The 27,855-nt window shown below is 35.0% G+C and overlaps 1 protein-coding gene across 2 annotated transcripts in view; it reads right to left on the bottom strand.

Annotated features, from left to right (window-relative positions):
• LOC123566056 (lon protease homolog, mitochondrial) overlaps positions 1–27,855 on the bottom strand; it is a 61,730-nt gene that overhangs the window by 8,834 nt on the left and 25,041 nt on the right. For both annotated transcript variants that reach the window (XM_045359889.2, XM_053550203.1), the window contains 12 exons: positions 27,000–27,058; positions 22,845–22,928; positions 21,407–21,538; positions 20,724–20,812; positions 17,312–17,450; positions 15,044–15,166; positions 14,026–14,169; positions 13,600–13,722; positions 10,866–10,982; positions 8,193–8,333; positions 7,148–7,313; positions 3,234–3,445 (listed from right to left, as the gene is read on the bottom strand). In XM_045359889.2, coding sequence (XP_045215824.2) covers positions 3,234–3,445; positions 7,148–7,313; positions 8,193–8,333; positions 10,866–10,982; positions 13,600–13,722; positions 14,026–14,169; positions 15,044–15,166; positions 17,312–17,450; positions 20,724–20,812; positions 21,407–21,538; positions 22,845–22,928; positions 27,000–27,058 — 1,529 coding nt within the window. The remainder of the gene's footprint in view (positions 1–3,233; positions 3,446–7,147; positions 7,314–8,192; positions 8,334–10,865; positions 10,983–13,599; positions 13,723–14,025; positions 14,170–15,043; positions 15,167–17,311; positions 17,451–20,723; positions 20,813–21,406; positions 21,539–22,844; positions 22,929–26,999; positions 27,059–27,855) is intronic.

Raw genomic sequence — 27,855 nt, 5'->3', positions numbered from 1 at the left:
GAAACTTTAGCATCTGATCATTTACACTCATTTATGTTCACTTAACACTTAATATAAATTAGATTTTCACTGGAGGTATTTTTAAAATTTCATTTTCCTATCCTGGTTGCCCAACCAAGATAGAGTTATTTTATCATTAGTATAAATTTGATAAACATACTTTGCCTAAGGAAATGTATAAATATTAGACATATTGTGATATATTTGTAAAATATTTGCATTAAAAATTATGTATTTAGATGGAATTCATTAGAAACGCAAGTTTGAAAAATTATTATTACCTCCCTTTGCCTATCTTGGTTGCGCAACCAAGATAGATTGGAAATAAATGAATTCAGAAGTACACACAGCTTTAAAACTTGTATTTTGGTTCAGATTGTTCAATAGTTGATATGTCTATCAAATGCAAATGTAAAACTAGACATTGTATCGAAATAAAAAGAAATACCCAGCTTTTTATATACTTTCATATTAAAGGGGAGTAATTACAAAATTTTATAAAAATAATAAAATATACATTTCAAATAGGAATCTAACTCTATGTAATCGGTCTTTTTGTTCCTTAAATAATTCTCTACCAGAATATACAAAAAGTAAAAAATGTCATTAAATGTTGATTAAATGTGATTGACCACCTTTAAGAAATTCATTAAAATAGAAGTTATTTAAACATTTTTTCCATATTTTGCTGTGATGGCCTAAAAATGTGTTACCATTAGAACAAACTTCAAGGTTATTTTGCTGTGATGGCCTAAAAATGTGTTACCATTAGAACAAACTTCAAGGTAAGAAGGTATTTAATTTTTTCTTTTTTTAAGCTCTGGTGTCGCTTAAAAGAGACAAAGATAAAATATTTGAACAAATTTGGGAGAGGATCTTACAATGATGCTACAAACCAAGACTGATGAAGATTCATGAGAGGGATTTTTAGCTCTAATGGCCCCTAAAAAGGGCCAAGTGCCCCTATTTAAGCAAGTTTTGGAGAAGACCTTACAATGACCTACAGACCAAGTTTGATGAAGATCCAACCAGTATTTCATTAGAAGATGTCATTCAGCTCTAGCAGCCCCTAAAAGGGTCCAGGTGCCCCCATTGTTATAAATCAAGTTTGATGAAGATCTATCAAGCAGTTCATGAAAAGAAGTCATTTAAAGACATTTCTATCTTTAGCTCTAGTGACCCCTATAACAGCTAGGGCCAAGTGCATCCACTTCGACAAATTTTGGAGAGCACCTGACAATGCTACAGACCAATCTTGATGAAGATCTTTCCATCGGTTCATGACAATACGGTCCTTTAAATGTATTTCTATTTTTTAGCTTTAGTAGCTCTTAAAAGGGGCCAATTTCCTAAACTGGACAAACTAATGAGAGGACCTTATAACAATGCTACTGACCAAGTTTGATGAAGATCCATCATGAGGTTCATGAGAAGAGGTCATTAAAAGGTATTTTTATTTTAGCCCTATTGGACCCTAAAAGGAGCTGACTGCCCCCATCTGAACAAATTTTGAAGAGGATCTTTTAATGATGCTACAGAACAAGTTAAATGTTTCTGTTTTAGCTCTAGGGACCCCTAAAAGGGGCCAAGTGCCCCCCTTTGAACAAACTTTGGAAAGGACCTTATAATGATGCTACAGACCAAGTTTGATGAAGATCTATCTAGCAGTTCATGAGAACAAGTTGTTTAAAAAAAATCAATTTTTAGCTCTGGCAGCCCCTAAAAGGCACAAAGGTGAATCATTTGAACAAAGATTTTCCGATGTACAATCAAGTAACCCCTGGGATGGGGCCAATTTTACCCCGGGGGGTCATGATTTGAACAAAGTTCGTAGAAGTTTATTAGGCAATGTTACATATCAAATATCTAAGATATAGGCCTTCTGGTTTATTTTTAGCAAATTTATGAAGATTTCCCTATGTACAATCAAGTAACCCCTAGGGTTGTGTCAATTTGACCCTGGGGGGGGGTCAAGATTTGGACAAATTTTGTAGAGGTCCACTAGGCAATGCTACATGTCAAATATCTAAGATCTAGGCCTTCTGGTTTATTTTTAGAAATTTTTTGAAGATTTTCCTATGTAAAATCAAGTAACCCCTGCGGCGGGGTCAATTTTGACCCCGAAGGTCATGATTTGAACAACTTTAGTAAAGGTCCACTAGGCAATGCTACATGTCAAATATCTAAGCTCTAGGTCTTCTGGTTTTGGAGAAGAAGATTTTTTAAGATTTTCCTATGTAAAATCATATGACCCCTCGGGCGGGTTCAATTTTGACCCCGGGGTCATGATTTGAAAAGACTTGGTAGAGGTCCACTAGGCAATGCTTCACACCAAATATCTAAGCTCTAGGGCTTCTGGTTTTGGAAAAGAAGATTTTTAAAGTTTTTCCTTTCGGTTGCCATGGCAACCAGAGTTCTACATGGAATTCAATTTTTGAACAATTTTTGTACAGCGTCACCCAAGAAACATTCCTGTGAAGTTTGGATGAAATTGGCCTAGCTTTTTATGAGGAGATGTCGTTTAAAGTAAAAGTTTATGGACGGACAACGGACGACAAACGCTGGACAGTGAGTGATCACAGTAGCTCACCCTGAGCCTTTGGCTCAGGTGAGATAAAAATACAAGAGATTTTGTTTCAAACAGCTCATTTTCTGTTACAAACAAGGAGCTGCATTTTCAATGCCCTCAGGAGTATGATCAAAGATGATGTTTTAAGTTAAAAGGTGAAGATCATATGAAGGTCAAGCTAATCTATATATAGGTCAGCTGTAGGTCTTGCCACAAGGTTTTTTTTGAGTGCAAGTATGAACTAAACTGGGTCATTATATGGGCTTTAGGACCAAATTGTTGTTTATTAAAGTTTTAAGTTTGAAGGTGAAGATCATATGAGATCATTAATATATAGTTCAGTTTGTAGGTCTTGCCACTATGAAGTAAATCAGAACATTGATGTGGGCTGTAGGCAATCTGGTACGTACGGACAGACAAACGGATGGAAGGACTGTTCAATCGTATTATGCCCAGGGGCATAAAAAGTTAAATATGACTGATCTGATGTGGAAAATTCAAAAGATTTGTCCTTCTTCCTACCAACAACATTAAATAATTAAAACAAATATATCACAATTATCCAAAATAAAGAGAATAGTAAAATAATACAGAAAGCTTCTACAAGTATAGGAAATCAAAAACATTGGCATAGAATTTGTCTAACAATCTGCATAAACATTACCTCTGGTACATGAAGATGTACATGAGCCTTCTCTAAAAGCTTGTTTTCAGGATTTAGTTTGTTAAGATAAGATTTAGCAAATGTGTATGCTAGTTGTATGCTCTCCTTCATCACATTTCCAAGGTTACCTGTGACCTCAAGGTCCCCTGATTCTTTGTTCTCAAGGTCAACTGCCTTCTTCATTACAGTTTCTATGTAGAGTGTTGATCCACCTAGAAAAGAAAACTTAATTTTACTAATTTGGAAATTTTAAGCCATTTTCTAGTGTTAAATAGAATACTAATTTGTTCAAAAAATCCTCTATAGATTTACTTAAAATGTGTACATGACTTTCACTTGATGCAATAAAGGGTTACATATTATGTCCGCAGAACAATAAATCTCCCACATTGTAACCTTTACTATTTGAAAGATCAACAGATATGGATAGTTGGAAAGACTGACAGACGGATAGATTTATTTCCATATATCACATTACATACATTTTAAACAAGAATTCAATCTAATGAGGCATAATATGCCTGTTTACGAGAAAAATGGGCCAGGCCAGTAAAAATGGGCAATAATAACTGAGTTGTCAGGAACTTATTTGGTGAGTGTGCGTGCATGCATGCGTGTGTGTGTGAAAATAAAAATATACAGCAAAACACAAGAAACTGAAAGTAAAAACAATGTAATGGTTATTTTTAGCCCACAATTTTATCTTAGCACACAAAGGCTGTATTACTGTACTCTTTAATAAACACTGCCAATAGTAAACACAATGTATTTATATGATACACACTTTGTTAGATATGTCTGCCAGGTTAAGTATGACAGTAGCAAAAGAATGCTTAGTGAAGGAGGTAGAACTACTTTTAAGCACTATTTTGTCAGGCTTTTTGCATTAAGGAATGACTGCCTTTTGAAACTCTGTACAGAATCATGTTTGCACTGATGCTGAATTACTCCACCCCAAAAATGACAAAATACTGTGAAATCATTATTATTTGTGGGAGATTAATTTTCGTGGATTTCATGGTTCAGTTCAACAAAGAAATTAAGTCCCAACGAAAAAATTGTGCCCACGATAATGTAAATTGTACGCAACAATGCGCAATGTCACCAAAAAGAAACCATAGCCGTCCGATCTAATCCGTAGTTGTGTGCATGCGGCAGTACTGACCTGCAGCTTTCATGTAGTTTATGGAGGCTCAATCAACGATAAACATAGGTATGCGTTGGAACAAAACCGACTTTCATTCAGACATTTACCCATGGTTTGTTTACCACATGCACGTTCAAGTAAAAGTAGATACTAAAAAAAGAAGTTTGACCTAGTGCCAACCGTACTATTCTGCGGCTGTTATTTGAATTTTTTGGGCCCGCTCTGCAATGTTTTACACTAGCCTTTATTTTTAATGACACATAGTAAACTACTATTACTTTGGGACTATTAAATATTATAAATTAATTGCTAGATTTGCATCCAATACATTATTACCAAATTCACATTACACATTTCTCGGCAGGAAATAACACATGCATAAGTTCAACAGCTTGTAATTTTAGATGCAGACGTGCATTTATTTTGCAAAAACATTCGGATGAAAGTCTAGTTTTGACACTTTTTAATTGGCGCCGACTTTTCTTATTGAATATTTCACAGTTTCATTAATTTTTGTAAATTAGGGGTCGTATAGTTATAGATAACGCGGTCGTTAATTGGCACATGATCACTTGATAATCCCCTGTGGCGTAGATTGCAAATTCGGTAACCATGGTAGCGCTGTTTGACACGTGTAGGTTTTACATGTAAGAACAAAATAATATACTAGATCTGTTCCTATGGAAATTATTTTTTTTTCTTCAAAAATTGAAAATCCACGAATTTACGTCCCCACAAAACAGCCATTTTGGCCAAAACCACGAAATTAAATGATTTCACAGTACACTGCTACAATAGTGAAATATCAAGAAAAGAGCAGTGACAGAGGATGCCAATTTAAACTGCAGATCATTCAGCCCAAAATCTGCAACTTATAAAATATCTTATAGTTTGAAATTTTCACCTGTGTTTTGCGAGTATGCAAGCTTGCATTCATACCCTGATCATGTACAAAATGTCTGAAATCTGTAGCTATTATACTTTCTGAATTAGAGTCCAGAAATGGAAAATGTTGATGTACTGACGGGAGACACCATGATATAATACAATCAATACATCCTATTTTTTTTCAAAACAAGCACAACATTCATAATTCATAAAATAATATAAATACAAACATTAGCTCGGAACTATATTATGGACATCAGTACTAAGGATGTCAAAGAAGAAGGAAAAAATAATCCCTTATTTTCTGGTATAATACTTCCTCGCTATTCCAAAGGCATTATTAGAAAAAGCACTAATACTTCCACTCACTCAGTCTCTTTTGTCAGATTGCTCTGTATCAGCACTGGTACAGGACAATCTTGTAGCCCTTGAGTAGCTGTTGTATGTATTTAAAGCACCTTTGAACCTATTTTCATGAAAAGGGTGCTATATATAAATTTGGTGTAATATACCTAGATGGAATCCTTCCTCAAACTAGCAGGATAGCTCCGTAACACGGAACAGTTCAATCCCTGGCAGTGACTTGAACAGAGATTTGGAGCCAGACATTTAAACTGCATAACTGCAGAACTATAGGTTACCTTTAGAAGACATCCTTTCAAAGCTGAAAGTGGAACTTCAAAACTCTATGCTGAGCTTACTACCACACTCTCTACTCCATATTTCACACTAAATTTCATCTACACTACATAAACAAGAGGGCCATGATGGCCCTGTATCGCTTACCTGTTATCATTGCACTTGAGGATAAGAAGGTCCTCAGAAAAAATATCTAAGTCCAAAGGACAGGAACAACAAAGGGAAGAAATTTAACCAAAAAGAAAAAAAAATTCTTACAAGGTATAGATATGTCAAAATACACCTAAAAATTGGAGGTACCATCCATGTTGTACCACAGAAAAGTGGTCTCGGTTTTTCCCTACGGCCAATAAGCTATTTATAGTAACGTAAAAGGGAAGTAATTAAATAGAAAAAAATATTGTAAGTGAACAAAGGAAGGATCTGCCAAATAAATCTGTTGACATAAATGAAATTTCAGATCAGTATCTTCATTAGTTATGGAGATATACCCATTTTAATTTGAAAAAAGGGAGGTAATTTGACATAAAATCAGTCCATAGTTATCACCCTGATTGTCTCAGTCCAACTAATAACAATAATGAAATTTCAAAAAAGTCCTATAAGTACTTACTGATAAAAATCCATTTTGATTACAATCAGGGGAGGTAATCAGATATAAAATAACTCTGGAACCTACGATTGGATCTAATTTGTCTTGGAATCCAAGATTTATTGTTGTTGAAGATATTTTGGAAGTTTGTATCAAATAAAACCATAAATGAAGTCTCTATATGGCTGCAAAAGCCAAAATAGCCAATTTTAGACCTTTAAGGGGCCATAACTCTGGAATCCATGAAGGAATTTGGCCAGTTGAAGACAGGAAGCAAGATCTTGTGGTGATACAAGTTGTGTGCAAATTTGGTTAAAATCAAATCATAAATAAAGCTGCTATTGTGCAGACAAGGTCAAAATAGCTAATTTTGGCCCTTTCAGGGGCCATAACTCTGTAACCCATAATGGGATCTGGCCGGTTCAAGAAAGGAACTGTGATCTTATGGTGATACAAGTTGTGTGCAAGTTTGGTAAAAATCAAATCATAAACGAAACCACTATCGTGCAGACACGAAATTGTTGACGCACGGACACACGAGACGCACGGACGACTGACGAAGGGTGATCACAAAACCTCACCTTGTCACTAAGTGACAGGTGAGCTAAAAAGTTGACCTTGGCAGTATAAACTTGAAACATGTCATACCCATAGAAGTCCATGCTAACCCGGGCACAACACCAGGTGGTGTAACATCATACATTCTCTCCCTTGTGAATAGTGGTTTGCCAACATAGTCTTGTAAACTATCCATGGTGACAGCAGTGCTAGAAATACCTTCTGAAACTATCTTTAATGCAGCTTTTCTATATATCTAAAGAAAACAAAAAAGCTCCATAAAACATCTAAAACGTTTATAAGCAAAAAAAACCTGAAAAATTTGACATAGAAGAATATTACTTTAATTCAGGTTATATCTATTTACTTGGAAGAAAATTTGGTAATGATATGAACAACTACTCGTGGGAAAACGAATAATGGCGCTTCATTAGGTGTAATAATAACCCAAGCGCAGTTCCAAGCTGCAATCTAGGTGAAGCAATCCAGTCTTATTAACTATACCGCTACTTCTCAAATATTGAATCTTCACACTGATATAACAATTATTACTCTGCATTTTCTTTAATTAAACACAAACTGTACGCTTAAAAGTTCTGTAGGTAAATGTATGTTAATAAGCAAAGACTAAGGACAGACAAAAAATAGAATAAAAACACTCTATACATATTAAATAACAAAGGGCCTTTATCTTACTCAGGCAATCTGACCAAAACTTGCAGGGCTACATTGCCCTTTAGCAGTTAACATTTTTACCATGTTTTATTGAAATCCTTCAAACCTTGCCTTTGATATGACTCTAGAATGACAGAAAATGGAATAAAAACACCATATACGTAATATATATTATTATATATATATATATATATATATTACATATATAGTATTTTTGTTTATATATACAAAGGGTTGTAAACCTTGTCCTACTCAGGCAATCCGACTGAAATTTGCAGGGCCACAATTCCTTACAGCAGTTAAAATTTTTACCATGTTTTATTTAAATACTCAATGTTATAGATAAAGCTTCAGACAGACATATGGACGGAGAGACAAACAGATGGATGGACAATGCTAGTACTACATCCCTCAGCCTTTGGCAGAGGATAGAAATCTAAGCAGTTATTTGCTGTGATACCTTTTCTATATGCTTCTGAAGGTTTCTCACACCACTTTCTCGACAGTAACTCTTTATAAGCTCCTGCATGGCATCCTGGGATATTGTCACCTGGTCAGCTCTGACACCGGAATGTTCTTCAGCTTGTGGTACAAGGTACCTCTGACAATTGAAAAGGATATGAATGTCAGTGTTCTTTGTATAGACCAAAATATCTACTGCTACTGTTACATCTGATATTTTCATATCACCAAAACTTCACTTAGTCTAAAAAAGCTATGTCGAATCTTTGCACAAGTCCTAACTTTCGAAAGTTTAATATTTTCCTGGGATTTAGGTAAGTGGCCAAATCAATGATGAACTAGAAATTGCTTTTGTAAAAAAGCACATGTCTCCCCCAATGCAAAGTCCTATAGGCAAAAAGCCAATAGGGGTCAGGAGCGAAAGTCAAAGAGACACTGATGGTTGGCTGCAATAGGGATCATCTACTTCGCATGTCCAGTCATCCCGCTAAATTTCAACACTATTGGCCTAGTGGTTCTCAAGTCACTGTTCAGGCTCCTGTGACCTTGACCTTTGATCAAGTGACCTCAAAATAAATAGGGATCATCTACTCTGCATGTCCAATCATCCTATTAAGTTTCAACATTCTAGGTCAAGTGGTTCTCAAGTTATTTTCCAGAAATGATTTTACATGACCAGGCCCCTGTGACCTTGACCTTTAATAGACTGACCCCAAAATCAATAGGAGTCATCTACTCCGCATGTTCAATCATCCTATGAAGTTTCAACATTATGGGTCAAGTGGTTCTCAAGTTATTGATCGGAAATTGTTTTCCATGTTCAGGCTCCTGTGACCTTGACCTTTAACAGAGTGACCCCAAAATCGATAGGGGTCATCTACTCTGCATGTTCAATCATCCTATTAAGTTTCAACATTCTGGATCAAGAGGTTCTGAATTTATTGATCGGAAATGGTTATCCATGTTCAGGCCCCTGTGACCTTGACCTTTAACGGAGTGACCCCAAAAACAATAGGGGTCATTTATTCTGCATAAACAATCATCCTATGAAGTTTCAACATTCTGGGTCGAGTGGTTCTCAAGTTACTGACCGGAAAAGGTTTTCAATGTTCCGGCCTCTGTGACCTTGACCTTTAACGGAGTGACTCCAAAATCAATAGGGGTCATCTACTTTGCATGTACAATCATCCTATTAAGTTTCAACATTCTGGGTCAGGTGGTACTAAAGTTATTGATCGGAAATGGTTTTCAATGTTCAGGCCTCTGTGACCTTGACCTTTGACAGAGTTATCCCAAAAAACAATAGGGGTCATCTACTCTTCATGACCAATCATCCTATGAAGTTTCAACATTCTGGATCAAGTGGTTCTCTAGTTATTGATCGGAAATGGTTTTCAATGTTCAGGACCCTGTGACCTTGACCTTTGACGGAGTGATCCTAAAATCAATAGGGGTCATCTACTCTTCATGATCAATCATCCTATTAAGTTTCAACATTCTGGGTCAAGTGGTTCTCTAGTTATTGATTGGAAATGGTTTTCAATGTTCAGGCCCCTGTGACCTTGACCTTTGATGGAGTGACCCAAAAATCAATAGGGGTCATCTACTCTTCATGACCAATCATCCTATGAAGTTTCAACATTCTGGGTCAAGTGGTTTTCTAGTTATTGATCGGAAATGGTTTTCAATGTTCAGGCCCCTGTGACCTTGACCTTTGACAGAGTGACCCCAAAAACAATAGGGGTCGTCTACTCCAGCAGCCCTACAACCCTATGAAGTTTGAAGGTTCTAGGTCAAATGGTTCTCCAGTTCTTGCTCGGAAATGAAGTGTGATGTACGGACGGACGGATGGACAAAGCAAAAACAATATGTCTCCCCCAGAGAGGTGGGGGAGACATAATGAAGATGTTGCACACAGTATATAACAGTTGTGTCCAATTTAACCGTAGCAAAATACCGAGATGGTACAAAACTTCCATTCCTCAGATAATAGTAAAGAAGGTAGCATGGTGAACTACAGTTCTAGTTCTTAGTTGTGACTGATATCCTGACTAACATAACATTTATATCTCATCAATGAACATCTCCATTCATTTAGATAACAAGTATTATATTACTTCCGTACTGTTGCAAAGTTCTGTGAAAATCTTATTAAAATCAAATCCCAAGTTTTACAGATGTCATTAAGTCAAAACTTCAACACCCCCAGTTTCAAACTTCACAAAAAGTAAATATTATCTATACAACCCAATGCATCTGTGCTGAAAAACAGATTTAGCTCTAACAGTTAATATTTTGGCAAAACTGAAGCAGTGATTGTATGAACGGAGTTACATCTGGCAATATCACAGAGGTTAGAAAATATCTTCAATGTCCTGCTGCCATTGTCATTATCTCTATGTAGTTATGATATAGAGGTAATACAATTTTGGCTATCTGAATACATGTTCATTGATGAGCTATAAACATTTTGAAATTTTTCCCAAGTACTGAATTTCCTTTGCTCTTCTGTGTAAAACACCTGCCATGGACTCCACTGGAAACAAGCTGTTCTATCTATTCCAGGTGTCAGAGGACTTCGAATATCCACTTTAAATAAGAGACCTTCATTTTTTACTTTTATTCTTTTTATACACAATATAATGAATAACTCACTAGTTTACAATATTACCTCAGCAATAGCCAATTTCTCCTCAGCAACATATCCCGAGAGATCTATAAGTTCCATCCTATCTTTCAATGGTTCTGGTATTGTATCTGTAATATTGGCTGTACAGATGAACAGTACCTAAAATTTTAAAGGCCATGTTACATATCATAAAACTATCAAATAAACTACAGTGACTTGTGTCTATAGGACACTGGTGCTCCCAATTACCTTCACTGTATGGCCATGTGTTACTTGCTTACAGTGCAAGACTAAGTAAACTCATAATACCACGAGTTGGGGTGTGAATCACCAGAGGGGGTGGGGGCAGGGTATGGATACTATACAAAATGAGAAATACTGAAAGAGTAATTCTTTTTATGGTGAAGGGAATGGGAAGAGTCGGGGTGGTTATCCATAGTAATAACCTAGGTGCACATCTTCGCTACTGAACAATTCTATACTGTTTCATGACACTTGTAAAACACAATGTTGATGAATCCAGGTGAGTTTATTATAGAGATATGTGCAGCAAACTGTTTTAGGCCTTTCATGTATACTTCTCACTGCCAAGGGCCATAACTCTAGTTTGGCTAAGTGAAATCCAAAACATATCACAGGTGTACAACTTCAAATGCTGAATAGCAATCATTACTCTAAGTCAAATACTTTTAAAATACATGTGACACAAACTTTTAGGCCCTTTTGTGTATTTTTGACTACCTGGTAAATGAAGGGCAATTACTCTGGTCTGTGAATCCCAAACAAAACCTCAGTTGCAAAACTTCACATGCTGAATAACAATTCAATAGTGTTTCATGACACTAGGAAAATACTTACTGAGATATATGTGACACAACCTTTTATGCCATTTATGCATATTTTTATTGACAATGGCAATAACCCTGGTCTTACTGAGTGAAATCCCAAACAAAACCCCAGGTGCACAACTTCTGAAGAACATTCCTATGACATTTGATGAATCTAGGTATAAAACTTCTTGAGATATGCACACAAAAATTTGGACAGACAGACAAGGGCAATGTAAGTGCCCCCAACCAACAAAATAGTGGGCAAGTGGGGGAGAAATGGGTGATAGATAGAAGTTGAGGAGTGGGTATGTAAGAAACAATATAGGTTAGTTTAAAGGTGGTCAATCACATTTAATCAACATTTAATGACATTTTTTACTTTTTGTATATTCTGGTACAGAATTATTTAAGGAACAAAAAGACCGATTACATAGAGTTAGATTCCTATTTGAAATGTATATGTTATTATTTTTATAAAATTTTGTAATTACTCCCCTTTAATATGAAAGTATATAAAAAGCTGGGTATTTCTTTTTATTTCGATACAATGTCTAGTTTTACATTTGCATTTGATAGACATATCAACTATTGAACAATCTGAACCAAAATGCAAGTTTTAAAGCTGTGTGTAGTTTCTGAATTCATTTATTTCCAATCTATCTTGGTTGCGCAACCAAGATAGGCAAAGGGAGGTAATAATAATTTTTCAAACTTGCGTTTCTAATGAATTCCATCTAAATACATAATTTGTAATGCAAATATTTTACAAATATATTACAATATGTCTAATATTTATATATTTCCTTAGGTTAAGTATGTTTATCAAATTTCTACTTAAATAACTCTATCCTGGTTGGGCAACCAGGATAGGAAAATGAAATTTTAAACATACCTCCAGTGAAAATCTAATTTGTATTAAGTGTTAAGTGAACATAAATGAGTGTAAATGATCAGATGCTTAAGTTTCGAACAAATCCGTTACATGGCCAAAATCTGATTATCCACCTTTAAGAAGAAATTTAAGCAGCTTGTTATATAGAACTTAAACCAGCACCATTACAAACTCTGACCATGGTGACCCTGACCTTAGTGACACTGGACCCTAAACCAATTGATATTTGTCCCTTATCAATTCCAATCCTTATGAGGATTGATGATTATATGGGCAGAAGTTAAAAAGAAATTGTGTAACTGAGAATCTGTCATCAAACTTATCTAACAGTATCACAATATCCAGCTCTAATGACATCAGCAATTATAGTCCTGGTTCTTAATGTCTGCTCCTTATCATGACCAAATCTTACCAAAGATTGGACAATAATAGGGCCAATAGTTTAGAAGGTATAGTAAAATTGAGAAGCTTGTGGTAAAACTTTAACCTGAATGCAATGCTGATGCCAGGTCGAGTATAATCCCTCTCCTTACTGGAATAGTATAGTTAAAATATTATCATTTCAAGGCTTGAAGTTGCAGCAACTGGGTAAAAAATATCTGAAGCTTGTGTGACACAAACCACTTGATGAGAGAGGTTCCTTTCAATGGCCAGTTATATTTCCTGGTATAATTGATTTTCATTGATACACTTCTGGATCGTAACAATAAGCTCCCATCCATAACTAGGTCATAGATACTTGCTTGTTCTAAATTAACTAACAAATTATCTTTCAATGAATAAACATAAGAAACAATATTTTCATAAATGACAAAGCCATGAGTGAAAATATAAGATGTGGGTATTAAATATGACTGATTCTTTATTGTATATATAAAACAAACACTTTTGTCTTTTTTATTTCATGTTCTTTCAAAAGTTCTAACCAGAATATACCCATCTGCCCCATGTAAACACATTGATATTTTTCACTGTGGAATTGCTACATATATTTCACAATTCTATTTTAATAATTCACTGAGAAACATATACTAAGTCTGTGTAATGTATTTACCTTTGATAGATCAACATTCACATCCAGATAGTGATCGAGGAAGTTGGCATTCTGTTCAGGATCCAGTAATTCTAACAAGGCCGATGCTGGATCACCTTGGTAACCCTTGCCAATTTTGTCTACCTAATAGTTAAAAACACAGTACTATACGTTTAACTAAACTTGGCAGTTATACAGTTACAGCACTTGCAACAGTTTTACTACATACTCAAAACATAACAGGAGTTTTCATAGCACATAGTGAAAAAGAGAAATACTCTAATAGAACAACATAAATAATTCCATAGTACCTGGGTAAATGTTTGGTAAAGTTTTCTATAACCTATATGTTATGGACCAGATAGTAAAAAAACAGTATAATTTAGAACAGACAAACAGCGCAGTTACTATATGCCGCCCCCATGGAGGGGAGGGATAAAAACACACCTCATCAATAAGCACCAGTGGATTTTCTCTTTTTGTTTTCTTCAAACACTGGATCATTTTTCCTGGCATAGCGCCAACATATGTACGACGATGACCTTTGATCTCTGCAACATCTGTCATTCCACCAACACTGAATCGGAAATACTGGAAAAAGCAAAAATCATTTGCCTTCTATGAATACATTTGTATCACTATGGACTGGCCTCATCTAAAACTAGAGCTGCTTTTGAGAAAAGCGCATATCTCCCACAACTGCCTAATCATCTAAATAGTAAGTCAGTCTTTATATACAGTTTACTCACTACAAATATACCTTTGAAGAGTAAAAAGGCTGATTTTGAGTAATTCAAGGGGCATAATTTTGAAGTGCCCCTCAGACGATTTGGTTAATTAATGATTTTGGCTGAGGAGTTATGCTCAAAAACATTTGGTTCAAGTTTGGTGAAGATCGGATAAGAACTGTTTGACTTAGAGCGCAGACAAGAGTAAAAAGGCTGATTTTCGGTAATTCAACTTTAAAAATAACTATCAGCTGCCATCATTAAATTTAAGAGTACACAATAAAGGCTTGTCTTCATTCCTTTTCCATTATCTAACACCTCAACGTTTAACATTTGGAGAAAAAAATATAAACAACACCAATCCATGGAAAGAAAAATTTGTTTAAAATGAAAATTGATTGGCATATAAAACATGCTACTATTCTTCAAAAGAGAGTTCAAGCAACATTTCCTGCTCAAATCAACTTTATTTGATGGCTACATTTTGCACAGGATAATCATTTCAGAGGAATACTTAGCATTATCTGCATAAAACCCACATCTAAAACTATGTTTTTGTCATAAGAATTTGAGATGTATATTGCAAAGAAGACCTTTTAGAGGCTGGAAGTATACATGTATAATATAAATTGTATTAATACTGGGCACACATGTTCAGCTTTGCAGGTTAAGATTATTTTGACCATGGTTAAGGGACAACAACTTACAATTGGCAACCATTCAAATGTTTAACATACCTCTCTTTTTAAAGCTCTGGCAATAGATTTGGCAATACTGGTTTTTCCCACTCCTGGAGGACCATGAAAACATAGAATCTTGCCTTGTGTACTTCCCTTTAAATGACTAACTGCAATAAATTCCTGTAAACAAAACATTATTCTGAAGAATATCTTCCAAAGTTCAAAATTGTAGACAAAGAAATTTTTTAAGAAACTCTTTGGATCAATCAGCATGAAATGATACATTACTAAATGACTTGGATTAATTATTCACTGACCAAGATTGAGTTTGTAGACCAGCCTAAAATGTATTGATGAATTTCAAATTCGTATTCATAACCAACCAATCAGATTACAAGGACATTATATGACTGCCTTTGTAAAAATTCAAGAAGAGCACCACCTGCTGGTGCCAACACTGGTCTATAAGCACTTGATAAAAGGCAGTACTAAAGAACAGGGTTCAAATTTAGACAAGCATACAAGCTAAATGCTAGTGGAATTTGAGAATAGCTAGTGGGCTTGGAATGTACCGTACTAGTCAATTTCAGCTAGTCAATAATATACCAAGCAAATGTCTTCAAAGGTTTAATAAAATTTGTTCTGCAGGTATACATTTTTCTGCATGAAAGGAATGTTATCATTTATGTTTATAAATGATATTTCATTGTTCAACAAAACTCTGATATAATGCATGATTGCAGCTTGCATCAAGTTAACATGGAAGGCTTTGACTTTAGCTTGTAAGTGGATAAAAATGGCACAAGCTATTTTAAGCTAATAGAATTTTTTTGTGACTGGCTACTTACACAGATTAATCAGTAGGTTTTGGCCAATAAAATATTAATAAAGTAATTAAATATTATTGTTTAACATTAGCCAGTATCTTTTCATTTTAGCTAGTGAACAAAAAGGGCACTAGCTACTTTTAGCTAGCAGAAAATGTTGTTAAATTTGACCCCTGAAGAAGAATTTTGGTTCTTGACCTTCTTACTCATATACTGATGATCAACAAATGTATCTTCTAGTTTTCAAGAAAAAGTAGACCTAAACACAAATCACAACCTCGTAGATTGTCTAAAAACATTCAGATAGATGAGCTAACAAGAGCTGTCACAGGAGACAGCGCGCTCGACTATTTCGATGCTGGATAGTGAAACTGGGCACATCTGAGGAAGCTGGAGCAGTCACTGGAGTGTTTAATGACTCCAATGGTGGATGAAGATATTGTTTGCAGTCTGTGTCAAAAATATTAAGTTATAAGAGAGATAAAGATAAAGTGTATCAAAACACTAAATAAGTATGATTCTAAGCAAAAGGGGGCATATCTGATAAAATATTGCTGCAAGAGTTATACACCTTGTGTCATATGATGTGGGTGATGATGTGGAACAACTACTTCAAGTCTGAATCAAATCTATTTAGTAATTTCTTAGATATAGTGAAAATGCATCAAAATTAACCTTAAATTCTAAGTAAAAGGGGGCATAATTCATGAAAATTGGTGCCAAAGTTATGCACCTTGTGTCATATGATGTGGGTGATAAGGTGGAACAACTATTTTAAGTCTGAATCAAATCCATTTAGTAATAACTGAGATAGAGTGAAAGTGCACCAAAACTTTAACCTGAAATTCTAAGTAAAAAGGAGAGATAATTCATCAAATATTGGTGCAAGAGTTATGGCTCTTGTGTCATATGATATGAGTGATGATGTTGAATAACTATTTTAAGTTTGAATCAAATCCATTTAGTAATTATTAAGATAGAGTGAAAGTGCATCAAAACTTTAACCTGAAATTCTAAGTGAAAAAGGGGGATAATTCATGAAATATTGGTGTGAGAGTTATGGCCCTTGTGCCATATGATGTGGGTGATGATGAGGAATAACTATTTTAAGTTTGAAACAAATCCATCTAGTAATTACAGAGATAAGGAGAAAAAAGAGAAAGTGTAAAAAAAACTTTAACCAAAGTGCGGACGTGGAAGGACGCCGGGATGAGTAGGATAGCTCTCCATATACTTCATATGGTCGAGCTTAAAATAGGTTTTCATAAGTGCTTTTAAAAACATCAGATTTTTGTTGAATTTCAATGCTTTGAATTTGGACTTTTTTTTTAACTTACAGAAAAATATAACTTAAATCGTACTCATGCAAGGATGAAATCTCAACCACTAAACTAATATCTTTTTAACTGCAATTCTGATTAAGGTAATTATATATATGGAACAAGTACTTCACAATTTACATTTATAATTCTGTTTCTAAAATAGCATTACACTTTACCAATATTCTCTTTTTCACATCTTCCATGCCATAGTGATCTTCCTCCAGTATATCTTTAGCCTGTTTCAGATCCAAATTTTCCTCACTATATTTTCCCCATGGAAGAATGGTTAACCAGTCTAGGTAATTCCTGGTAACACTGTAACAGACAGATTTATTATAAACAGAACAGTTTGAAGGGAGCCTTGTTGCCATTGTAATATACATAGGCTGTCAACTTAATCCTAATGTCAGACACTGTACATCCAGAAGGAGCAAATTTAGCTCTCACCATCTCTTACAATATGAGTGGAGTACATTTCATTGACTTTCAGATCAGAGTGGAACAATTTCTCTGCTCACTTTGCATCCACTGTATTATAAGTTACGTTTCGGAGCAAAGTTTTGCACAAATGTGCCACCTATGTTAAGTAGGATTTTCAGAGAAACAAGAGCTGTCGCTATTAGTGACAAATGCCCCCGAAGCATGCCCAAGAATGCTACAGTTGTCTGCGCAAAATATTTTTAAAAAGTCATTTCAAAATCGTTCAATGATTAAGACATATGAAGCAGAAAGGAAATAAAATAAAAATTTAAATAATGACGTTGACCTTGACCCGAGAGACCCCGATCATGCACATAGCATATTCTCAGGCTATTTGCACAAAATGACTTCTAAATCCATATTATAAACAACAAAAACAAAAATAATGACTGCATGCAGAAAACCAATATGTCAAATTGTGACCCTGACCTTGACCCAAGAGATCCGGTCATTGGCACGACATGCCCTTGGGATCAGATGAACATTTGTGCAAATTTCAAATTCCCTCCATGTGCCAAAAAGATATGGACCAGACACACAAAAAAAAATCACACATCATTTTGTGACCTTGACCTTGACCTGAGAGATCCAGGTCATCAGCTCGACACACCTTCTATGGTTAACATTTGTGTCAAATTATTTTCAAATCCCCCTATGAATGTTGAAGTTACAGCTCAGACAAGAATTTACACGCACTTTTTCTTTTTTGTATCAAGTGCCATATTTCATCATGAGCCGGCACCTGGGTAGAACCACCGACCTTCCGTAAGCCAGCTGGATGGATTAGGATACTTTTCATCACTGTGTAATGTAGCATATATCAAGAATGTTTTAACTAGAGCTGCTTTTGAGAAAAGTGCATGTCTCCCACAACTGCCTAATCATAATAGATTGGCATTTCTTCTCCATTATGTATCTGAGTCAACCACGCACCAATACATGTATCACTGGCATCAGTGTACAGAGCGATTTTCGGTTATTCAAGGGCCACAATTCCGAAGTGCCGGGGGCGATTTAACTAGTTATCGAACTTGGCCGAGGACTTATTGTCAAACACATTTTGTTCAAGTTTGGTGAAGATCAGATGAGAACTGTTCGACTTAAGAGTGCGAACAAGATTTGTGACAGACAGACACACACACACACAGACAGGAGTAAATCAATATGTCTCCCACACCACTGTGTAGTGGGAGACATAACAAGAGGGCCATGATGGCCCTATATCGCTCACCTGTTATCATTGCACTAGAGGACAAGAAGGTTCTCAGAAAAAATATCTAAGTCCAAAGGACAGTAACAACAAAGCGAAGAAATTTAACCAAAAAGAAAAAAAAAATTCTTACAAGGTACAGATATATCAAAATACACCTAAAAATTGGAGGTACCATCCATGTTGTACCACAGAAAAGTAGTCTCGGTTTTTCCCTACGGCCAATAATAAAAAAGTTACTAAAAATAAGCTATTTATAGTAACGTAAAAGGGAAGTAATAAAAAAAAATTATTGTAAGTGAACAAAAGAAGGATCTGCCAAATAAATCTGTTGACATAAATGAAATTTCAAATCAGTATCTTCATTAGTTATGGAGATATACCCATTTTAATTTGAAATAAAGGGAGGTAATTTGACATAAAATCAGTCCATAGTTATCTACCCTGATTGGCTCAGTCCAACTAATGACAATAATGAAATTTCAAATAAGTCCTATAAGTACTTACCGATATAAATCCATTTTGATTACAATCAGGGGAGGTAATCAGATATAAAATAACTCTGAACCTACGCTTAGATCTGATTTGTCATGGAATCCAAGAATTATTGTTGTTGAAGTTATTTTGGAAGTTTGTATCAAATAAAACCATAAATGAAGTCTCTATATGGCTGCAAAAACCAAAATAGCCATTTTTGGACCTTTAAGGGGCCATAACTCTGGAACCCATGAAGAAATCTGGCCAGTTCAAGAAAGGAATCAAGATCTTGTGGTGATACAAGTTGTGTGCAAGTTTGGTTAAAATCAAATAGTAAATGAAGCTGCTATTGTGCAGACAAGGTCAAAATAGCTAATTTTGGCCCTTTCAGGGGCCATAACTCTGGAACCAATTAAGGAATCTGGCCGGTTCAACTAAGGAATCAAGATCTTATGGTGACACAAGTTTTGTGCAAGTTTGATTAAATTCAAATCATAAATGAAGCTGCTATTGTGCAGACAAAGGTCAAAATAGCAAATTCTGGCCCTTTCAGGGGCCATAACTCTGGAACCCATAATGGAATCTCACCAGTTCAAGAAAGGAAACAAGATCTTATGGTGATACAAGTTGAGTCAAGTTTGGTTAAAATAAAATCATAAACGAAGCTGCTATTGTGCAGACAAGGTCAAAATAGCTAATTCTGGCCCTTTCAGGGGCAATAACTCTGGAACCCATAACGGAATCTGGCCAGTTTAAGAAAGGAATCAAGATCTTATGGTGATACAAGTTGTGTGCCATTTTGGTAAAAATCAAATCATAAACAAAGCTGCTATTGTGCAGACAAGGTCAAAATAGCTAATTTTGGCCCTTTCAGGGGCCATAACTCTAATTACCCATTATGGGATCTGGCCAATTCAAGAAAGGAACCAAGATCTTATGGTGATACAAGTTGTGTGTATGTTTGGTTAAAATAAAATCATAAATGAAACCACTATCGTGCAGACAAGAAATTGTTGACGGACGGACGCACGCACAGACGACGGATGATCACAAAAGCTCACCTTGTCACTATGTGACAGGTGAGCTAATAAAACAAAAAGGCCATAAATAGCAGGTAAAATTTCTCTGGTGTTAACAAACAAGGTTTATTTGAAAATTTGTGACCTCTTTGACCTCAGATAACCCAGTTTTGAATTTGATCTAGATTTCATTAAGAAAACAAAAATTTTGACAGTTCCATAAAGACCACGTAGAAAATATGGCCTCTGAAGTGTAAATAAGGTTTTTCTCTGAGATAATTGGAATTTGCAGGTAAGTGAGATTGAGATATCATATTTCATCAGTATACTGATAAGACTACCTTCCAGGTAAGCGAGTCTGAGATACAGTGTATCAAGTGCATATTGGTACAACTGACTTACTTAAATTCTGAAGAATGGTTATCCAGTGTAGCAAGTTTGTTGAGTTCTTCTTCAATCACAGTCATCACATGTTCTGGAACAACCAGGTCCTGAAATAGTGTACTGTATTCCTTAGGCAACAATATACATTTGTACTGATCGGCTGTTAAAATATAATATGTACATGTATTAGCAGTAGTGTGCCGAAAAGATGTCAGAAATGTTCAATACTTGTGTGTAAGGTATGACAGCGAACCAGTTTCTTCAAAAGTATTTGGTAATTTTAACTGTCAAAGACAAAAAAAGACAAATTCCATCACCCTTTTAACAAGAAAATTAGGACATTTCAACACAACAATGCCACAAGAGATACTGATACACTGACTGCCTTAAAATGTTTGCTACAAACCCATTTCTGCTTACAACCTTTCACAAATTGGCAGATGAATCATGTCCTTTAATGTTTTATACTTATCTCCATTTGTTTTGTCCAGTTTATGTCTGTATTATTTGACTTGTATTTGTTTGTATTCTTTTGAATATATCTGCATGAGTATACACATGAAGAGTGCTATATAAATGTGGTATAATAACAACAACAAAAACAAAAGAAATTCCGAATCCATAAAATCTTCTGTGGAAAAACAATTTTCTTGTATGGCAGGAGACAACTGACATTATAGCTAACGTAAAATAATACATACCTTGAGCCTCTCCCTGAATTTCTCCTCCACAGCATCTTTATCATCTTTCTCAACACCAAGTTCCTTTCTGATCACTTTCAATTGTTCACGTAACATATATTCTCTGTGATGTTTTTTCACTTTCTCTTCAACCTATAACATTTATGTAATTAATAATTCTTTTTCTTTCTAAAACATCCTTAACATCATGGGATCATGCTCCAACAGGTATGAACCATGTACAATATGAGACATTTGTTGTAAATTAACAAGCAAAAATCAAGTGTACTTTAACAAGAGCTGTTTGTATAACAGGTATGCCGTACATGACAGACAGCCAGTCCTATTTTCAGTTCTGAGATCACCATGACTTTTCCCGCTGACCTACTGTCCCCATTCCCACACCAAACACTAAAACAGTCACATGTATTTTTTCCTCAATTTGAGAATGCCATCATCATCAGTGACTTTGGGAAAATGGTTGTCTTGAATGAAATTGCAAGTTACCAAAATGTACATAAAGACGTTTTTTGTGTGTAATATTTACAAATGTGAAATCACACTTTAATAATTGCTCAACAGTATATTATTACTGTTGTTTAAATAACCAAAATAAACATACAAAGTAGCAAAACTTTTATAACAGCAAAAACCCTAAAAGTTAACTATCATTTTGGAATTTTAAGTTCAAAATTGGGAAAAAAACGTAGTTTTTTTGCTTTGGAACTCCCTCTTTTTACCAGAGGAATATTTATAGGGGAAAAATCCCCTGGTCCTCTGCTGACAACATGCAATCATCCTATGAAGTTTAAGGACTGCAGGTCAAAGCATTCATTACTTACTAAGCTTAAACTCTTTTCAATCTCTAACCCACCAAAACCCTAATAAATAAAAGTCATTTACTGACCACATGCAATCATCCTATGAAGTTTGAATGTAGCAGGTGGAGAAATTCTTAACTTACAAAGCAGAAACTTCCTTCAGTCTTGAGGTCACTGTGACCTTGACTTTTGACCCACATCAATTTACCAATCAATCTTCTCTAGCTAATGATCAGAAACCAAATGGTCAATCCACAAACTGACAGATCATCAATGAGCAAAACACTATACCCAAACTTCTTCCAAGTTTGACCATGATTTAAGTGAACTGCACATTTCACGCTAATTTTAAGATATTATTTTGAATTATTTAACATGTCAGATGTTTTAATATCATAGTTCAATTTTTGAAAGATAGTAACAGTGCAATTGTAATAAATTTACTCACAGATTGCCATTAATTCATAAAATGATTTTCATTTCTGTATGCCGAATCCAGGCCTTATTCTACATTTTTTTGATAAATGACGTTAAGCTATCACTTCCGGTTTATCAAACGTGCAGAACTACTTTAATCATACAATTTTACCTCTCTCCCAATCATACAGCATTACATATTATCCAATCATATACCTTACCTCTCGTCCAATCTTCTGCTGTAGCTTACTCACTGCAAGTTCTTTCTTTACCAAGTCTAGTGTCAGTGAAAGTCTTTGATGAATCTAAAAGTAGAAAAAGTTGTCTGTAAATTATAGGAACATGCCTCTGGATAACATCAGAATTTCCAAATTTCTAATGTGTATAGCAACTGATATCAGATATCTTAAAGGTGGATAATCAGATTTTGGCCATGTAACGGATTTGTTCGAAACTTTAGCATCTGATCATTTACACTCATTTATGTTCACTTAACACTTAATACCAATTAGATTTTCACTGGAGGTATTTTTAAAATTTCATTTTCCTATCCTGGTTGCCCAACCAAGATAAGAGTTATTTTATCATAAGTATAAATTTGATAAACATACTTTGCCTAAGGAAATGTATAAATATTAGACATATTGTAATATATTTGTAAAATATTTGCATTAAAAATTATGTATTTAGATGGAATTCATTAGAAACGCAAGTTTGAAAAATGATTATTACCTCCCTTTGCCTATCTTGGTTGCGCAACCAAGATAGATTGGAAATAAATGAATTCAGAAGCTACACACAGCTTTAAAACTTGCATTTTGGTTCAGATTGTTCAATAGTTGATATGTCTATCAAATGCAAATGTAAAACTAGACATTGTATCGAAATAAAAAGAAATACCCAGCTTTTTATATACTTTCATATTAAAGGGGAGTTATTACAAAATTTTATAAAAAATAATAAAATATACATTTCAAATAGGAATCTAACTCTATTTAATCAGTCTTTTTGTTCCTTAAATAATTCTCTACCAGAATATACAAAAAGTAAAAAATGTCATTAAATGTTGTTTAAATGTGATTGACCACCTTTAAATAATAAACCTGCAGTATTGTTTAAGTAGATACTTTAATGTGTATGCTATGAAGTACAGTTAAATTCTTTCTGTTTAACATTCAAATTCTTAAAATAAATACAAAATTTATCTGTGTGACTAACAAAAAAGAAAATACTGATTTTCCACAATTTTATGGAGCATTTTCATAGATTAAATGTTCCTAAACTGTACAGAATTACTTTACATTTTCTTCTTTTTGCAATAACTAACCAAAGAAAGCATTTTCTAAGTGACATAAATCTGGAGGCATGCAGCTGTCACATAGTCATTCAAATTCCCTACAAAAACACACCAGAATGATGTCAATACTGTATGACACATGTCCCCTGAAAATGCTTGAGAGAATGATAAATAAAATCCACAACAGGGTTATAAGTGAAGAAAAAAGTCCCAGTAATATTCTCATGTCAACTTCATGCTGATGATGTACAGCAAGTTCATTTCAAACAAATGGAAACTGTAGAAGGAGTTTTGATGTAGTCGTAATATTTCAAAGTCCAAAACAGGGCCATAACTCAGATTCCCTGCAACAACATATATGTCACTTCATGCTGATTATTCATTCTATTGGATCGAAATTGTAGAAGTTGAGTACACAATGTTCTGCTGTACTTGTAATATTTCAAAGTCCAAAACAGGGCCATAACTCAGATTCCTGCAACAACATATATGTCCACTTCATGCTGATTATTCATTCTACTGGATGGAAATTGTAGAAGTTGAGTACACAATGTTCTGCTGTACTTGTAATATATCAAAGTCCAAACTAAAAATATATAAACAGGACACAGATGCCCCGACTATGTGATGTTTAGACATAAAAGTGTAAGTCTTGTGATGGCACGATATGTATACTGAACTAACAGACTGGAAAAGAAAAATCATTGTAAATATTTATTTCATCATTAAATGATCAAATGTTACATTCCCTTGCCATGCCTTCTATGTATATAAATGTAATAGGCTAGACAACAAAAAAATGACATAACATCTTTGACTTATGAGTGTGATCTTGACCTTTGAGCTAGGGATTTAAGTCATGGACATGAATGACACATGTCTTATTATGGTATGTTTGTGTAAAGTTATTTGAATATTCATCTATGTATATGAAAGTGCACTATAACTTTTATCCTGCAATTATTAGTAAAAAGGGGAGATAATTAATAAAATACTGGTGCTAGAGATATGGTCCTTGTGTCATATGATGTGAGTGATGATGCTGAACAACAAATTTAAGTTTGAATCAAAGCCTCTCTGTAATAACAGAGATATAGTGAAAATGCATCAAAATTAACCTTAAAATCTAAGTAAAAAGGAGGGGAGCATAATTCATGAAAAACTGGCACCAGAGTTATGGACCTTGTGTCATATGATGTGGGCGATAAGGTGGAACAATTATTTTAAGTTTGAATCAAATCCATTTAGTAATAACTGAGATAGAAACTGCACCAAAACTTTAACCTGAAATTCTAAGCAAGAAGGGGGATAATTCATGAAATATTGGTGCAAGAGTTAGGGCCCTTGTGTCATATGATGTGAGTGATGATGTGGAACAAATATTTAAAGTTTGAATCAAATCCTCTCTGTAATGACAGAGATATAGTGAAAATGCATCAAAACTAACCTTAAATTCTAAGTAAAAGGGGACACAATTCATGAAAAATTGCTGCTAGAGTTATGGACCTTGTGTCATATGATGTGAGTGATGATGTGGAACAACTATTCTAAGTTTGAATCAAATCCTCTCTGTAATGACAGAGATAGAGTGAAAATGCATCAAAACTAACCTTAAATTCTAAGTAAAAGGGGGCATAATTCATGAAATATTGGTGCAAGAGTTATGGCCCTTGTGTCATATGATGTGAGTGATGATGTGGAACAACTATTTTAAGTGTGACTCAAATCCTTTCTGTAATGACAGAGATAGAGTGAAAATGCATCAAAACTAACCTTAAATTCTAAGTAAAAGGGGGCATAATTCATGAACACTTGCTGCTAGAGTTATGGACCTTGTGTCATATGATGTGGGTGATGAAGTGGAACAACTATTAAGTTTGAAACAAATCCATCAAGTAATTACAGAGATAAAGAGGAAGTGCATCAAAACTTTAACCAAGGTGCGGACGCCGACGCCGGGTCGAGTAGGACAGCTCTCCATACTTCATTATTGTCAAGCTAAAAATAAACCGCCTCGATAGCCTAGTGGTAGAGCGTCCGCTTTGAGTGCGTGGGTTCGATCCCCGGCCGCGTCATACCAAAGACGTGAAAAATGGTACCAGTAGCTCCCTTGCTTGGCGCTCAGCATTAAAAGGGAAACTGGCCTCTTCTCTCATACCCTCGTGGCGATGGATTCCATCAGGAATGAGGTGTCGAGAGTGATTAATGTAAGTTGTAGAACTTCCTTCACAATCGACCTAAAATAAATTAACCATACCCGGTGTTTGATGTGTTGTTCCTCTTAACTCTCTTTTATAAACAGTAAAATAAATTATGTATAAACTAAGCTAAAAATATGTAATTTGGCCTTAAAAGTAGGGATATTGGTCTTAAATGTGACACATTGTCTTGTTATATTGAATGTTTGTGCCAAGCTATTTGAATATCCATGCATGCATAAAAGTCATATCTTGGACAGGAAATAACCTTTAATCTTCTAAGTGTGACCTTGATCTTTTAAGGTAGTGGTATGGGTGTTGAGCATGACATGGCATCTTCTTATGTTAAATATTTGTGCAAAGTTATCTGAATATGCATATAAAGTTACATGCAGACATGAAAAATTACCTGAAATCTTCCGTTCTCTAGGCGTAACCTTGACCTTTAAGGGGTATGGGTCTTAAATGCAACAAGTCTGTTTGTTATGGTGATTATTTGTGCCCTGTTATTTCAAAATCTGACATAGGACAACAAAGTTATAGGCCTGACGAGATTTTGTGCATGGACGGACAGACACAAGCACGCACACACACAGACAGGGGTAACACTAAATGCCCCTTCCCTCATTATTCATAGTAGTGGCATAAATAGGGCTGTAACTCAGAAAAACTAATTGGACAAGAAAGTTCCAATAAAATGTTTCATTTTAACAGGATGGAAACATTAGGAGTAGAGTATACAAGAAACTCTGATGGAAGGACAGTTCAAACACTATATTCCTCCCAGGTCTTCAACACCACCGGACATAAAAACAATAAGCTTTTGATATGCATAAGTTGTTTTACTGAAACTTACTTATTATGTATCACAAATATCTTACATTTCGTTCCTCCATAACTTTCTGTAAATCTTCAGGTTCGGCTGTGGACATTGCAGCACCTAGAAATACAGTGCAACTTATTTTATATAAACTAGCAAATCTGACAAACTGGTATACCATTTTGACATCCTTCAAAATGTTGAGATAAGGACAAAACATAAAACCAGATGGACAGACAGACAAAGTGATTGGCAAATTACAGAAAACATAATACTGTATCACTCATTCAATGAGAGGATAATATAAGGCACATAAGTTTAAAACTTCTTTAATGTCAACAATGAAATAAAAATATCCAATGTCCATCTTTTACTAATGCATATTATCTTAAGATATTTACTTCAAATGTAGAAAACCCTTTATCAAACCTTTCTAACTTGACTAAATATATAACTTAGTTGGGTTTGTAGTGCTACTTTCTTAAACAAGAGCTGTCTCCGTAGGATGACACATGCCCCCGATGGCACTTTGAATGAATAGTTATGGCCGATGTTAAGAGTTTTGGACCTTTGACCTACGGAGCTGGGTCTTGCGCGCGACACATCGTCTTACTGTGTCACACATTCATGCATAGTTATTTTAAAATCCATGCATGAATGACAAAGATATGGACCGGACATGCCCATCAATGCACTATCATGAAAAATGATCTTTAACGTCTAAGTGTGACCTTGACCTTTGAGCTACGGACCTGGGTCTTGCGCACTGCACGTCGTCTTACTGTGGTACACATTCATGCCAAGTTATTTGAAAATCCATCCATCGATGACAAAGATATGGACCGGACACGCCCATCAATGCACTATCCTTTAACGTCTAAGTGTGACCTTGACCTTTGAGCTACGGACGTGGGTCT

Source organism: Mercenaria mercenaria, chromosome 8, assembly GCF_021730395.1.
Source record: "Mercenaria mercenaria strain notata chromosome 8, MADL_Memer_1, whole genome shotgun sequence".
Lineage (NCBI taxonomy): Eukaryota > Metazoa > Mollusca > Bivalvia > Venerida > Veneridae > Mercenaria > Mercenaria mercenaria.
This window is presented reverse-complemented; position numbering and strand designations above follow the sequence as displayed.